The sequence below is a fragment of the Sparus aurata genome, chromosome 2 (genome assembly GCF_900880675.1).
Source record: "Sparus aurata chromosome 2, fSpaAur1.1, whole genome shotgun sequence".
NCBI classification, from domain to species: domain Eukaryota; kingdom Metazoa; phylum Chordata; class Actinopteri; order Spariformes; family Sparidae; genus Sparus; species Sparus aurata.
This window is the reverse complement of record NC_044188.1, coordinates 19,951,209-19,967,084: the sequence shown is the minus strand read 5'-3', so window position 1 is coordinate 19,967,084 and position 15,876 is coordinate 19,951,209. Positions and strand designations below refer to the sequence as shown.

Here is a 15,876-nt window from a genome sequence, read left to right as displayed (position 1 = left end):
ATTAAAAGATTTCCTTCTGTTTTTGTTTTGGTTTTATTGGACAGCTGACTGGACAAAATACCAAGAGTGCTGCCAGGTTACAAAGATCCTCAGCAGGAATAAAAGGGCAGATGTTGTTCCTGTAAAAACTGTGTTGTGCACAAGGTGTTACTAAATTTGTACATGACAGTTTATTTTCCTGATAGTTCCCTTTTACCACAGAAGAGGGTGCTGTTGGTGAGGTATATTGAAAGACATTCATGAAGCTTCCTTGAGTTGCCATACATTACTGAATAACTACATACTCAGTTTTCAGGTGAATCAAACTTTCTAGAAAATAAAATACAGTTAAGTTTTCATTCAAAATTGTATTCAAAATTTCTTTGAACAGGGGGTATACCATCATCAGCCCATCTCTTGCCACTTCATCTACTTGATTCCCTGGTAAATCAGCTCAGCCATGCCGTCCCTGATGCCTTTGCTGTACTCCAGCGTGGCCCGGTGGACCCTCCACTCGTACAGGCCGCTCTTACGAATGTGTCTGAGGAACTTTGGAGCCCCGGGGAACAGCACGTTGTCGGCCACAATCATAGATCCTTTACCCAGCAGACCAGAACCCTCCAGCATCTGTTACACATACAGAGGCAGTATCATGTAACTGAAGGAGTGGAACAGGTGGCAAAATATAATGTATTTATTTAAGAACAATTCCAGTGCATGTATATTACTGAGGTATCTTGAAGAATCAGGCTTCGGCAGACTTTATATAAATATATACAAATACATATGCCATTAATTGATTGATTTATTTTGTATTAATTCCCCTATTTGTATACTTGATGATTATTTTATGAATACAGGGGAGACGCAAAGGGAGAATAATATCAAATAAATATCTAAATAAATAAATACATTTAAAGGTGCAAAATGTCAGATTTTTGGTTGAACACATTAAAAAATTAACTAGAATTATCGACAAAATAAAGAAATTTGTTTTGATATTTTGAATTGCTGTTGCAGAGATGTCTCCTGAAGTTAACACGCTAACCAGCTAGCAACAGCAGACCTCTGTTGTAATGTTCTTTCTGAGGATTTGTTTTAGTCACCTGCAGATCAGGAGCGTAGCATTTCTTCCAGTGGTCCATGAAGACAAAATCCAGCTTTTCCAGACCATAGTTGGACCGCAGCTGAGGTATCACCTCATCAGATGGACTCACGATGAGCTCCACCTGGGGAGCACACAGCATGGCCGTCTCAAAGATACAGTGCTCCTCATATTCAATAAATAAAATGGAAATGTCCCAGATTTATATAAAAAGATAATGACGATTGCCTGTAGGTCGGTCATTTGGGGCTTTTAAACCGGAGAGCTTTGGGATTAAAGGTGACATGTTTCTGCACTCTCACCGTGTCATCGTCAAACCCTGCCAGGCGGATGATTTTCTCAGCGATGGCAGCGTTCCTCTGGTCCATCTCGACGCTGTAGAGCCGGGCACCCAGAGGAAGAGCTTGGGCAATCCTCACCGTGCTGTACCCACAGTGGGCACCCAACTCTAGCACTGTCAGGGGGCTCTGCTCCATCAGCAGCCGGTCCAGGATCTTCCCTACATGCAGATGAACCAAACATGTAAAAAATCATGCTTGTAAACAGGACAGTTGTTGTGTAAAATAAAGGCTCTCCTCACCCTTTTTAGGCCCAATGTTGCTGATGAACTCCACCTTGCTGCACCAGATATCGAAGGCATCCAGGATGCTGTCAGGGTCTCCAGGGGTGGCGTGAGTGAGAACATACTGGTAAGCGCGCTCCTCTCGGCTCAGACCAGTAACACAGTCCTTCCATATCCTGACTAGGACTGCCCGATATAACAACATAAAGTAGTAACGGTACTTGATAAGCAGTGTCAGGAGGAGGGGAATGAAGGCCAGAGCAATAGCAGGAGACACCATCCTATCCTGTATAAAGAAAGCACGTGAGTAGATTCGTTATTCATGATATAATACCTTGTATTAAGCAGCTGGGGGCCATGTGGTGGAGGCCAAAGTTATCTTAAGTAATCAGGTCATGGGTTCTGTGAAGAGACATTGGGCCTCATTCATGAACCGTTCTTACGAACAAATTTGTTCTTAAGTCCCACTTACGAAGATTTTACGAAGATTGTGGCATTCATGAATTTTTTCTTATCTAGGATTTTTTCTTAGGCAAGAACAAATCCTACGAACACTCAGGAGTACTCTTACTCACATTTCAGTGCCGAAATGTTGGCATTGTTGTGTTTTCTTCTCTTGTGTAGTTCAATAAAATGCAATATTACAGTGATAATTCTGTCATATTTCTTCATTTATTTGTTTATTTCATATTTTTGGTAATTTACAAAGAATTTGATTTCTAAAATAAATTAAATGTGCCAATGATTTAAGATAAATCAAGTAAATTGGAAACATGCCATCAATTAGTAACCCCCCCACCCTAATTATATGTGGCATTTTTTCCATCCAAGGCCCGCAAAACAATGGCATATATATTGCTCCTGCAGCTTTCATCAATGTAAGAACACAGCTGCGAACAATTCTGAAGCTTACAAACGAGTTGGTGAATCTGACGTAGGGTTTTCTTAAGGAACCTCTTAAGAACAACTTAAGAAAGAATCTAAGAAGACTCTTAAGAAGATATTGGTGAATGAGGCCCGTTGATGTTAGCAGACATCTCTACAGCCAAACTGCCCAAACTTGGCAACTCATGTCCAAACAATTTAGATGGATAAATAGCACTACATGGTAAGAGGAAATATATGTATTTTTATTTTGGGGTGAACTGTCACTTTAAATGTAACTGTACCGGCAGTACAGTGTAAGAAAGCAATGTGTCTAGTCTGCTTAAAGCTGGGATTCTGCAATCTTTTTAGTTGGTATTAGATAAGAAGGAAAATAAAGAACAATGAAATAATCTTTACAAAAATTTCACACACACGTGCCAAACCATCCTTGTTTTGAAGTACACTTGAACAGACTACACATTGACAACCTTTCACGCCTCAGTCCTGTGGTGGATGTGAGTACTCTTCCTCTCTAGATGTTTCTACTGCCTCAGATAACTGCAGACTCTTCAGGCTTTCTGCACCGCACACAACAGATAATCTAACAAAACATTTGCATCAGACTTAAAGTCTATCTTACTGTCCCATGAAAAGCTGACATACTCACCTGTTTTCTTAAAAGTCAGGTGAGAGCAGAGCCGCAGCAGCGTGGATGATAGTGAAGATTAAAGTGGCTGAGACGAGTGTAGAAAGACGGAGAGGCGCGCGTGTGTGTGTGTGTGTGTGGGAGAAGGTAAGAGACCTGGAGGTATGAATAATTCATGTATCACGTGTGGGACAGTGTATGTCCTATAATTATATCCAGTTGAGATACAGTGACATTAACTAACTCTATAGCTGTTAAACAACACTTTTTTGTGATCACTTTTGATCCAACAAACAGACAACCTTGTGTCCAGGTGTACAGGATAAGAATAGGAGCAGATACAGCGAGACAAAGAGAGGCGGCAAGAAACAGACACTTGATATATCAAGTTAACATCAACAGGTGTGTGTCTGTGTGGAATCAAATTTCTTTGTTTTTTTACTGAGTCATGATGGAATGATCAAGAAAGACACACAGAAGGTGATGTGAGGAATATTATCAGTATTTAAAAACTTCAGTACAATCATGTTAAGTACAAATATATATAATGAATGAAGAACAATGACCAAACTCAGCTGTTAATGATTTATTGTTGACATCACATTTAATTTATTTCTATTCAGTGCTTCTATTTTGATGTGACTTGAGACTATGGCATCCAGAGACATGAAAATGGTTAAATAACAGGTCCTTTATATTTATTGCTTATGCTTTGTGCAGAAAAGTATTACGATGATGGTAGTATTAGAAAAGTGTAAGTATGTAGAAAAATATTATAATGTGTTAGAAAACATTTTATCATTAAAAGTAACAAATGCAATGCTTCAACCCAGATATGTATCAATACAAAACTTAGACCCCTGCAAACACCAACAAAACACTTTGATTCTATATATACAAATGTACAAGAAAATACATGAATATCGCTCCAGTTCTAAGAACATCAACTTTTGCATGCCATGTGCAGCAGTAACTTTTGTAACAAGGCCTTACCATCAGCGCCTGTGTGAGATTTTTGAAAATATAGGGTACTTTGTAATTACAAAAAGGGAAACAACAGGGCTTTAATGTATGATTATTTTCAATATCGATTAATCTGCTGATTCTTTTTAAGGACTAATCTTTTAGTCTGTCAAAAAAGTGCGAAAAATCTTCATCACAATTTCCCAAAGACCAAAGTTCTCAAATTGCTTCTTTTGTACGACCAACAGTCTAAAACGTTTCATTTAAGAATAGCAGCAAGTCCTTACCTTCAAGGAGTTGGAACCAGCCAATGAAACTATAAAATAATTATCAAAGGGTTTGCAATTAGCTCTTTTGATTGGCTTATGTATCGACTCTTGGGCTCTCTGTCTTTTGTCATTCATGAACTAATAATCATTGTCAAAAGCGCTCACTGGTCAGTTTGCAAAAATTAGGCTATATTTTACATGAAGGAACACAAACATGGTGAGTAATGGTAAAGTAATCATGATGTAATGATCCTTGATGGGACAGAAAATAATCCGCATTTACCAAGTAAGAATTGATTGATTACCTGGAATTTATCTCCTTCTTTAGATTTAATCAAGAACAATTAATCAAAAGAGTGGGTGGTATGCAGATTTACAGACGTCCATGAACTAATCTTTAAACACTGGTTCATTTACATAGTATCCAACAGTCTGTACTCAACTCATTTATTTAATGTTGTTTAGGATTTTTTTCTAAGCAGAGCATTGTTCCCAATTTGTTCCTAACCCATTCTTGGATAACTTTAACTTTGGTTGTTGCTAATAGCAGCACATAAGGATCACAAAGCAACGTCCAGATGCAGGACTGCAATAGTTAACTCCCTGTCTACAGCTGCAACAATTAGTTGATAAATCAATTAGTTGATCAAAAGAAAAGTTAATTGCCAGCTAGTTTGATAATCGGTTAACTTGTTTGTCATTTTTCTAGCAAAAATGGCAAAAATGCTGGTTCAGGCTTCTTAAATGAGAGGATATGCTGCTTCTTTTTTTGATGCAGCCCTATCTACAGCTCTGGGCAGGACTGCTTAAGGAGACCTCTGATGAACTTCTTCAGCTCTTTGTCCCCTCTGGTCCACTTCACCAGTCGAGTCAGCACCAGTCTTCCCTCCTCAGCCTGAGCCAGTGCCAGGTACCATCCACCCTGGGCCCCTGCTTGTCTCTTATCTGTCTGCTCCTCCTCTAACCCCCTGTCTACGATTGTCTCCGCAGAGTCTAAGCCAGGACAAGTACAGGTGCCTCCTTCTTGTAGCCACAAAGCATTGTGAGCCATTGCACCTCCGACCCCTTCTGCCCTCTCTGCACCTCCCCCTGCCCACCTGAGGATGCGGCTGCGGGCCGTAGGCACCAGCTGACGGTCCCCTCCCACTGTCGACACACTTCCCAGACGCATCTTAAATGCTGCGATAGAGACAGAGAGAACTTTCAGCCACATTATATTGTTTTGTATCAATACAGGTGGTCATGCTGCTCTACTCCATTCGGCAAAGAAAAAGGGATGTATTTTGTAAACCTGTGTTATCTAAATCACTTTGCTCTCACCATATGAACTGCGGCAGAAGTTTTCCTGGATGTCAGTCTCTCCTTCAGCAGCCAGACTACAGGCATCACAGATAACACTCCCTGCGGGATGGAAAAGGTGGGAGTGGTATTAGCATTAACATTAGACAGCTGTGAGTGTCTGCAGCAGGGATGTTGAAAAGAAAATCACAAAGACTGGTGGGAGTGTTGTTTTTGAGCAGAAACTCCAGGATCAAGGCACGTAAAGCAATTATAAGAAAAGATTGGATTGAACTGCAGCGATAAGCAGAGCGAAATGTAGTTGTTACAACTGCAAAAATGAACAAACTGAAAAACAAATGCATGAAACAAAATTATAGAATTAAGAGATAACTTTCAAAGGCTGTATGCACTATATCCCAGTGCCTTGGGTCGAACACATTCTGTGCAATAATTGTACTACAGCCTGATTGATTATGACCTTGTGATACCAATATCAATATCAATATATTTTTTAAACAGAAACACATGAAGGACCCTTTCAATTGGGGTTATTTAACTATTGTGAAAATAGGGCAAAAGTATGCACACTCTGGTTCCATGAGCATTTTTTAAAAACTTTTTTTATCATGTTTTGTTGATCGTGAAGAAGGCCCGAGGGCCAATACGTCATTAAGTCCAAAAAGAAAATGCCTATGGAGACAGGGTATGCCACTTTTGTACTTCCTAGTTTACCTCATGTGTTCTGTGCTGCACCCTTCTATGATACAGCAAACAACTATGATCATGACATGTAATCTACTGAGCGGGATACAACGGTTGAATGTCAGGTTGCACTCTGCTGGAATAACTATCTAACCAAGGCTTTCCAAATGAACTCAGACATATCTATATTCAAGCAAATCTTGTTTGTCACAGATATCGGTTGAATCTGGTGTGTGGACTGTAAAGAACTATGTATGAATAGCATACTTGCCAACATTGGGTTGTGAAAAATAGGGAGATTTTTTTCATTGGTGTATCGGCCCAAGTAACAAGGTTCCTTCGCCAGGTGTGTGATTTATTTGTCATAATTTCTTGCCTTGTATTTTAAACCACACATGTCCAAAATTCTTAGAACAGTGTTTCCCCTATTTTTTTTTATAGCAGCTGTGCTCTGAGTTGATAACCTAGCAACACCTGGGGGGTCTGGGGGCATGCCTCCCCGGAAAATTTTTTGAAAAATGACCCTTTAAATCTCACCTACTCGTGAGATTTTGGAAAAGAAAATCATTTTCAGAATTTCAGAATCAGAATCTAAGACATGAGACAAAATAGTGTAGAAGCTGACATTGCTGCTTGAAAATATGTTCATCCTGAGCATTTCAGAAGTCAGTGAGCCACATGCCATGGAAGCTATTGAGAAAAATAATCATAATTTCTGCATATTAATATTCATATTAAATAGAGGAAGCACTAAAATACAATAACAATAGGTGTCTTACTCGTCCAGTTTACTGATACAATCTGCAGCTGGTTTGGAGTCACTGGGTCACATGACATGAAAGATATTCTAAAAAACAGCAGTTATTTTGTATTAATATATTTATGCTAAGTAATTTAATGACGGTCCCTAAATCAGTCTCCAGTGATTCAGTGCAAGACTCTGAGAGGTGAGCTAACCGTCCTCCTGCTGCTGACACTGGGGGAACCTCAGTAAAGTCTCAGCTGGACCCGAGTAGATATCCACAGAATATTGTGTGAAACTTAAATTCCCCATTCGCTCGTGATATTAAACAGACAAAAATCACGCCATCATCAAAATCAAATGATTTTGGCAGACCAGGGTTGCCAGATACTGCAACAAATATAGGGACACAATCTTACTTGTTTCCTTTACTGTAAAATCGGGAGATTAACAGGAGAAATTACTGACCGGGAGCGTCGAGGGAGATAGGGTTAAAAATCGGGAGTCTCCCGCGTGAATCGGGAGAGTTGGCAACTATGGAATAGTATAGTATGTTGGTATAGGGTATTGTGAATTTACTTGGGACCCTACAGCAGATATAGTGCAAGAAAAACTTTTCTTGGTAGACTATAAACCCCACAAACTCAAACATGAAGATGAAAAATGTGTTTGAGTTCACAGTTAAGATGATATTTGATGGTGAACGTGTTTTTGAGATGGTGTGAGAGGTTTCAGTTATCATAGTTCAGTAAAAAGTTAGAAAACCTGAAGGATATCTGTCCTCTGACCTTTCAGTGCCTCCTCGCGCCTGACCTCCTCCACCGTCCGCCCCTCGTGCTCTCCGGTTGCCGGGATACAGAGCTCGGTACCTCGCGGGAACCGGGTACAGTTGAACATCTCCGGCCAAGGGAACCCGAACGCGCTCATGACGGGCACGCAGCCGTCCCGCACCGTCTCGCACAGGCTCCTGCAGGGGCTGACCGGCCCGCTGTACTCCGGCAGACACACCGGAGCGAACAGCGAGCACAGGAACTTCTTGGTGTCCCGGTGGCACAGCTTGGAGATGAGGGGCAGCCAGGCCGCCGACTGCTGCTGGGCCTCCCTCAGGGTGTCATGGCCGAGCAAGTTGGGGACCCGCATGTGCCTGTAGCCGATACCGTGGCACAGAGACAGGGTGCTCGGAATTGGTTTACACACCGAGCGGACCGAGGAGCTGAACCCGAGCGACGGCGGCCCGAGCTGGGCAGGAACCACGGTGTCAGACGCATGAGAACCGCCAACCAAGAGAATAAAGCTGAGCACAGAGACTAACATAGCTGCGTTTGTTCCAGGGAGAACAGACTGGAGGCGTCAGAGCTGCTGCACTGCTGCCTGGACTTGACCGGCCTGAAGGTGTAAACGAAGAGGTGTGGAGGAAACGGGGGGTTAATGAGAGGGCAGGCGCCTCCCAGCCATCACCGCACCTTATCAGACTGGCGTCTGCCTCCACACTTTACAGAGCCTGCGGCGGCATGTTGTCACAGACATTATTATAGAGAGAGAGCCTCTTTTAATATCGTTTGTTCCTGCTCAATTGTGTTGTTGACACTGAGCGGGAAAAGTGAAGTATAATCTCCATTTTGCCTTGTAATTTCAAACTATGCTGAAAAGGGGCACTGTGTAGTTCTGTGAATGACTTTAAAAGTCATTTAAATATTTGCAAAATTAATTAGGTAATTTGACAAACTCAGAAATATGTATTGTTTCCATAAGTGAATAAACAAGCTGTTCTCAGAGGAAAATAAGGTCCCCAGAACACTGTTTGAAGCAAGAAAAGGTGTCAGGGGCCGCCACATTTAAACAAAGTAAAACAGTATGAAATTGTGTTGTCCTTTAAAATCCACGTGTTTATTCAGTCATGAAAACAGAGAGAGTTTGTTTATTTAGTTTGTTTAGACATAAAAAAATATAAGTCATGAATATTTTTCTCCTCTGATTGAAATGCCTTTCCCATAACTATATAGTGCATCTTTAAACTTTGGTGTAGGCTACATAATTTTACAACATGAATGCTGCACACTGTGTATAACATGTCTAGGCTATGTATGTACACATGCATTTAATGCAGACACGATATGTATGCTTAGTGGACCAATATTTATTCTATCTTTCTTTGCAAAACTTGTACTTTTTACACAACGGTTGACTGCCAATTGTGCATATCATTTTGTGGAAATTTGTGTTATTGTTTTGATTAGGATTACATGAAGCTAAACAGTGCAACTTTCAATTCAGGATGCTGCTCAGTCAGTCCAAAAGTCTTTTTCTCTTCGTCTCTGAATCCCAATCTTTGCCTGGTGATGTTTGCCTTTGGAGATTGTATTTTGTGCTGGATTTCTTTGTTTGTTAATGTTTGTTTTGTCTGTACTGTTAGGCCTGTATTCATCTAATAAGTAGTGTGCTTCTGTTTGCAAGACATTTATAATAAACTAGGAAGAATTCACAAAAGTTTCGTTGTAAAAGCCAAAAGAATAGGATAATGTGTGATTAGGTGTATGACAAAAACACTGTCTGTATTATGAAATGATTCACTAGAACTAAAATCTAACTTGTGTGTCAGTCAGAGAATCTCTGTGTGTGGTTCTCTGTCATCACACTCAGCCAGAAGGCATCATGGAGCCTTTCATGTTGTTCCAGTGAGAAACATGCCTCGTCCTGTTCCCTTCTCCCGCTGCTGTCTATTTGATTATGCTCAGTCGTAGCCTCTTACGGATTAAGACTGAGCATAATCAAATAGATTGTGATTGATTAAACATTTGCAATGTTTGTATGTGACTAAAATTGCTACACTCTTTGGGAGAAAAGGTAAAGAAAACACTGCTCGAGCAGGTGAAACTGGCAGTGTGCTAGAGTGGAACATAGTGCATGAAAGCTATTGTAATGCATTTTATATTCATGTCAAGATCATACCAGTATGGAGTTTAAACAGTAGCTATACTGCTCAATATTAAAACACCTCTTAGGTTAATGGATCAGTTATTTAACACTCAATTTAATGAATACAAGCCTGGCTGAATTGACCTGTTTGGTGCACCAGGGCACTGTTTGCTGTTGGGCTCCTACCGCCCTCTGTTAGGCCTACCCTGTCATTTCAAAGTTCCTAATATTGAGTACAGTGCACACAGCAGATTATACACCTAAAGCTATAGGTCAACCAGATGAATTACTAATTCTTGTTTATGCACCACATAATGCAAAAACTACAACTCTGTTTTTAAGGGGTTCCTCTGATGCAGCTTGGTCTTGTCCACAAAGGACACATTATTATTCTAAATGTCATAGAATATGATGTTTTTTTTTGGAAATCTTAAACTTTTCTATCATTTTTTCCCCATCTTTTTTTCAAAAACCAAAACTCACGTTTGAAAAGTCCCCCGTCACGTGACGAGGGCCGCAGCTGCCTCTCAAATACCGGAAGTAGTCGCTGTGTTGTTGCACCAGGGCTGCTGTCATGTGATAGCTCGTCAGAGGAGCTGCTGCTGTTGACAGTAGCTTCCTACCTTTAGATGAAGCTCAAGTAAAACCACGCCGGGGAGAAGTTTTATGTTTTGTTGGAGAAGATAAACACGTCTCGTTTCTGACGGAGAACAGGGAGGCTGGGGTTGTGTAGCTTCGCCCCTCGGACGCTGTCATGGGTTGCTGTTACAGCAGCGAGAACGAGACCACAGAGCAGGTAGTTAGCTGCTAGCTGGCTAAAACTGTCCCTTTAATAACCATGATTTTATGAAGAAGCGACGTGCGAGATATTGTCTTTTACTCATCCAGGATGTTTTATGCATGCATTGCCGCTGATTGATGAGTGGTGAATTTACCAAGGGCTTGTTTTTAAGTAGTTAAAGTGAATGTGACACCTAAAAGCAGCTTTAGCCTGCTAGCTTAAGCCTTCGTGAAAGGCCTGGCCGAGGGCAGGCTGAGAAGTTGGCACTCAGATGAGAAACGATCATAGATAAGAAGACCTGCACATATGTGAAGGCAAATAAACGCGTTTTGAAAATGAATGTAGGGTACATATGACAATTTATTTACAGCTAATTTAAAGATTAGCTGCACAAGACAATTAATGGTTTAATTACATTCTTGTCTCTGTTTTGTTTTCAAGTAATCTGTAAAGAATTCAACAACTAGTAAATGACTAAATTCTGAATTGTGATACAGACGTACCCACGGACTACAGAAGGGGTAGATATTCTGGTCCATGGTCTTGTTGTGTTTTGTGTCATATGACAATCAAGATTCCTGGTATTTTTAGTTTCAGGAAACTAGTCAGTTCTTCCTTCACTCACTAAACTGCCCTCATATGCAGTTAATCTGGAGTTGACAATAGCACAATGAGTACTAAGTAGTAAGACATATCTGTCCTATATTGAACCTGTGTTAATAATAAGAATTAGTCTGAAAATGTAACCTAGTCTCATGTAATATAATATAATCATCAGTTAAACCCAGTCCAATTTGTCCATTTTGTTCAATTCAGTGTGAACTTGATTAGGGTTATTCATTCAGATAGAAGTCCACTTTTACTAGCAACAAGGAAACTTTGACTGCTGTTGCAGTTGGATCAAATATTTATGTTTCTTGTAAGGTTTGACTGTGAGTGGAAGAATGGTGAAACTGATCTCAGAGCAGGTTCTGCAAGGAGAAGTGATACCTCGGAGTTTACTCACATTATCTAATTATTAATGGTAGCAAACTGATTTTTGTACCTACTGGAGAACCCACTTCTAATGGGTCACACTGTTGTCTCTTGTTTTCTTATGTCATGCTCAATTAAGAAAGTATTACCTCAGGCACTCTTTTTGCTATACATTGTAACTTCATTTGTTTTACTGCCATTAGCTGAAAAATAACTTTGTGATTGTGAATTTATATTCTGCTCGACCTTTTATAGGACCCTGATGAACGTAAGCCGCTGATCCCCCACCCGAACCCAGTCAGCAAACCCCCAAATGGGACCGACTGGCTCACTCCCAGTGTCCCCTCAGCGCGGACAGATGAACAGGCCCTCCTCACATCCATCCTCACCAAGACAGCACAGTAAGTAATTTCTGCATAGCTGAGCCAGATTTGACATGTTTCCTAATAATAAAGCACTGTTTCATGTGGTTCTTTCAATGAACCTGCCATGATTTCCTTTCTGTCAGGAACATCATTGATGTCTCAGCAGCTGACTCCGTCATGATGGAGCAGCATGAATACATGGACAAAGCTCGGCAATACAGGTATGTGGGTAAGCGGTTGGGTAATCGTTGTCGCGGAAGGTTGCTGCTGCTCTGCAGTTTTCTGTTTTGTTTATGTGAATGGATATGGGAAGCGTGTTGGCCTCTGTTTGGACAAGCATTGGCTTTTAAAATTAGACACATTTGTGCATTGCACTTATCTGAAAATGGTTGTTAAGCAGTGTAAGATATCATGGGTTTTTGAGTTGCAAGAGCCATACAATGATGATGTCTTTCGTTTATAAAATGTTGTGCACTTTTGTGCTGTCTTTACTGTATGGTGCTCTGCGGTGTGTATTCTGGTTGTAGCTCACTAATTTAAAGCTAAAGGGAAAAACAACTTCACCCGGCAGTACACAAGTTCATTGCCAAGTTTATTGATGGTGTCATAGATTGAATTATGCCACCATCTTGTTACTTGGAGGAAAATGTTAAGCAATCCAGTTGTCTTTGCGACAGCGGCGCCATCAATTATACCAATTGGAAATGAGAAGGGAAGAAAGTTGTCTGTTTCAAAAGTGAGCCAGGTGTGTATCCAAAAGCATCTACTGGTTTGTTGGAACACATGGTATGCGCTGACTTAAATGTAGGTGGGAAAATGAAACTGTAAACAATGTTTGAAATTTCTACACCAACCTGACAACTCAAGAGGGAGACAGAGGAAGTGACTCAACTAGAAAATTGCAACACCTTAGGCCTTCTTGCCTCAAACATTACCTTAAACCTCAGATGTAGTGAGACAGCAGCTTTGTTAAGGCTAAAAACACATGAGAGACAAGGTGACGCGTGGTGGACAAACTGTCTTTTAAAGTCTAAACTGCAGTTGAGGTGATGACGGAGAAAAGTCTTAGTGCGCTTGTGTGTATTTTGTTTTTCAGTACGAAGCTGGCTGTGTTGAGCAACAGTCTGCCCCAGAAGAAAGCCCTCGCTCTCCCCTCCCTCACGAGCCAGCCCCACCAAGTGCTTGCAAGTGACCTGGTGCCATACTCAGACGTTCAGCAGGTAATCAGTTGTACACTAATACACGAGAGAGATGTTTAGCATTTGCCATTTCCTTGTTAGCTACATTTAACATCAGGAGGAAAGGGTATGCAACATGTGTAACCTTTTGGTATTTTGGTGTTGGGAGGCGTGGCGAAATGTGTGGACTAAAATAGACCTTAAAGGAACCATACCCTTTTCTGTTACTGCTTTTGTCTTTGACTAGTCTTGTTTTATTCAGCATAATTGTCTATATGACTTTGTTTGCACTCTTCACATAAATTCTTAACTGATTTCCTCTTCCTTTTCAGGTGTCCAAGATAGCAGCCTACGCTTACAGTGCAATTTCTCAAATCAAAGTGGATGCTAAAGAAGAACTGGTGGTCCAGTTTGCCATTCCCTGATTCTGCAACTCTGGCCTGCATATTGTTCCTCCCATCCTGCTGTCTCTCTGTCTCTCTCTCTCTCTCTCTCACCTCTGCATCCTCACCCTCTACTCCAGCTCACCATTTATTAAAGCATCTTGGTCCTTGTGCTTCTTAGGTTTGCCTCTAACTGCTACAAAGACAGACATGATGTAGGATTACGCCCGATGGCTTTTATTTAGTGTTTACTGTAAATGGGCCGCTGGGGTGTGATCTGATATGTACAACAACAAGGCCTCCTCTCTATGTGTGGATCACAGGCTTTATCAGAACCAGCTGTGGAAAAATCATCACTCATCCTTCTTGGTGATCTCTCTTATCTCTTTTTTTTTTGCTTTTGAGGGCTGACTCAGTATCTTTATTGTTTTCTTTTCTCTAGCCTGTATACTCAGGCCACACTGCAGACTGATCTCCGAAGAAAAACAAGAATATACAGTTTCATAACCTGGGACAGAACTGTTGGATTCTGGAACAGGAGAAATGAGGAATCTAAGTGGCACGGAGGAATAGAAATGATCACAGTAACATAGGTGCAAGTGCAGTGGTTGAGTATTTTAGCTGTTTACCTGGATATAAAACTTGCAACCTGGCTTTAATTTTGCCCTTCATGTCTTTAACTCCACTCAGTTGTCCTTGGATGACAATGCCCATTCCTCAGTCTTTCTCCTTAGACACCACCAACAACAACAACAACAACAACACCAAGAGAGTAAACATTTGAACCTTTAAAAAGGAGAATATGCTCAATATTGAGATGTCATAATTTAGGTTTGAGCATCAAAATTGAGTTAATTTTTGGCATGTCTCATTACAGCCTGAACATGAACCAGTAAACCAATCTGACTTGAGTGAGTTTCATTGATTTTTTTTTTTTTCTCTCACTGTAATTATGTTTAGAAAGTGACAGTGAAACAGGCCTGGCTGGTTAGTTGTTGTCGAGTTTGTAATCTGTCACTCCAACTGAGGCTAGATCATGAGTGACCTGTCCGTGGCCGGTGATTGGTGAGGATGCAAACGCACGCCGGAGGATGGTTGTGCTGGGTGGGCCTACTAACGTCACAAGATGGAGCATTTCTTGGGGCACACGTTCTCCAGTTTACAGACAGTAATATGTCCTCTTCAGTTTTCTAGCACTAACAAAATGAGCTGGCAGACTCTTTAAATCAAATCCTAGAACTTCATGTATCTAATATGTAGGAGTGAAGGCATACAGAGATGAAGGGGATCGGCGTGTGGAGGGTGCAGGTACAGATATCGTGCATTCATGCCTTCTTTGTATAGAATTTTCCGAGTGAGTATAAAAAAAACAGATGATGGATTGTATGAATTTCCTCTTATCCTAGAGAGTTCATTGGTCAGGATTGGTTATGATCTTGTGGTGACGACGAAACGTTTTTACGAGACGCAAGAACACTTTTAAGGCTTGCGTTTGTCGACTTTTAAAAAAAAAAAATGCTTTCGCTGCAGATTGTTATATGATTGAATGGTTCATATTAATCAGTAAACTAACCATTGTAGCAGTGTGGGAGAGCGTTAACAATCTATGTACCACCACTGCAGATAAGATGATCCGAGACCTTTTTTTTGATTATTTATTTGTGTTTTTAAATGTATATTTGCTCTTCGGAGGAGAGCATGCGACTGTATGCGTGGGCAGGGAGCACGGTGAGCCACTCTTGAGTCTCTAAAGGGATGATCTGCAACCTGGCTCTGATTATTTCAACCACGCTTTTGATTTGAGCTTTTTTTGCAATGGGTTCTTGGCATTTTTTTTTCTTTTTTTTTGTTTTTCCTGTTTTTGTTTGTTACTCAACTGTGTTATACTACCTGAAATATGTTTGTAATATCTTAGGCTAGTACCAAAAAGTTTTAAGATTTTGTTTTTTCTTTTTTGTTTGTTTATTTTTTGGTTTAATTAATTCATTAAAAATTTTCAACATAAGCACTTGGGACTTATTAATTAAATCTTGCAAATATTCCAATATAGTGTACACATCATTCAGTGACATTGGCTGCAGTGTTATTGAAAAAGAACGAGCATTTTATATTTTTTTTTATTTCGTTTTCATGCTATCCAATAATAAACTATTTATTTAAGC

At 40.5% G+C, this 15,876-nt stretch overlaps 3 protein-coding genes across 4 annotated transcripts; 1 reads left to right on the top strand and 2 right to left on the bottom strand.

Annotated features, from left to right (window-relative positions):
- Positions 1-44: 44 nt before the first annotated feature.
- On the bottom strand, positions 45-3,243 carry tomt (transmembrane O-methyltransferase). Of its 2 annotated transcripts, XM_030397789.1 has the most exons (5): positions 3,181-3,243; positions 1,665-1,932; positions 1,387-1,583; positions 1,086-1,208; positions 45-606 (listed from the first exon to the last, which is right to left on the bottom strand). In XM_030397789.1, exons 2-5 carry the CDS (start codon positions 1,924-1,926, stop codon positions 409-411), a joined length of 780 nt encoding a protein of 259 aa, XP_030253649.1. In that variant the 5' UTR covers positions 1,927-1,932; positions 3,181-3,243; the 3' UTR covers positions 45-408. The 2 variants fall into 2 exon arrangements, with proteins under 2 accessions (XP_030253649.1, XP_030253657.1); XM_030397797.1 differs by lacking the exon at positions 3,181-3,243 and having other exon boundaries at positions 1,665-1,946.
- A 487-nt stretch (positions 3,244-3,730) lies between these two features.
- On the bottom strand, positions 3,731-8,639 carry sfrp2l (secreted frizzled-related protein 2 like). The gene is made up of 3 exons (XM_030439458.1): positions 7,905-8,639; positions 5,712-5,792; positions 3,731-5,570 (listed from the first exon to the last, which is right to left on the bottom strand). The coding sequence occupies exons 1-3, from the start codon at positions 8,428-8,430 to the stop codon at positions 5,176-5,178; spliced, it is 1,002 nt and encodes a 333-aa protein (XP_030295318.1). The 5' UTR covers positions 8,431-8,639; the 3' UTR covers positions 3,731-5,175.
- A 1,931-nt stretch (positions 8,640-10,570) lies between these two features.
- Positions 10,571-15,719, top strand: lamtor1 (late endosomal/lysosomal adaptor, MAPK and MTOR activator 1). The gene is made up of 5 exons (XM_030391358.1): positions 10,571-10,828; positions 12,044-12,189; positions 12,297-12,374; positions 13,250-13,373; positions 13,664-15,719. Exons 1-5 carry the CDS (start codon positions 10,787-10,789, stop codon positions 13,754-13,756), a joined length of 483 nt encoding a protein of 160 aa, XP_030247218.1. The 5' UTR covers positions 10,571-10,786; the 3' UTR covers positions 13,757-15,719.
- Positions 15,720-15,876: the final 157 nt, after the last annotated feature.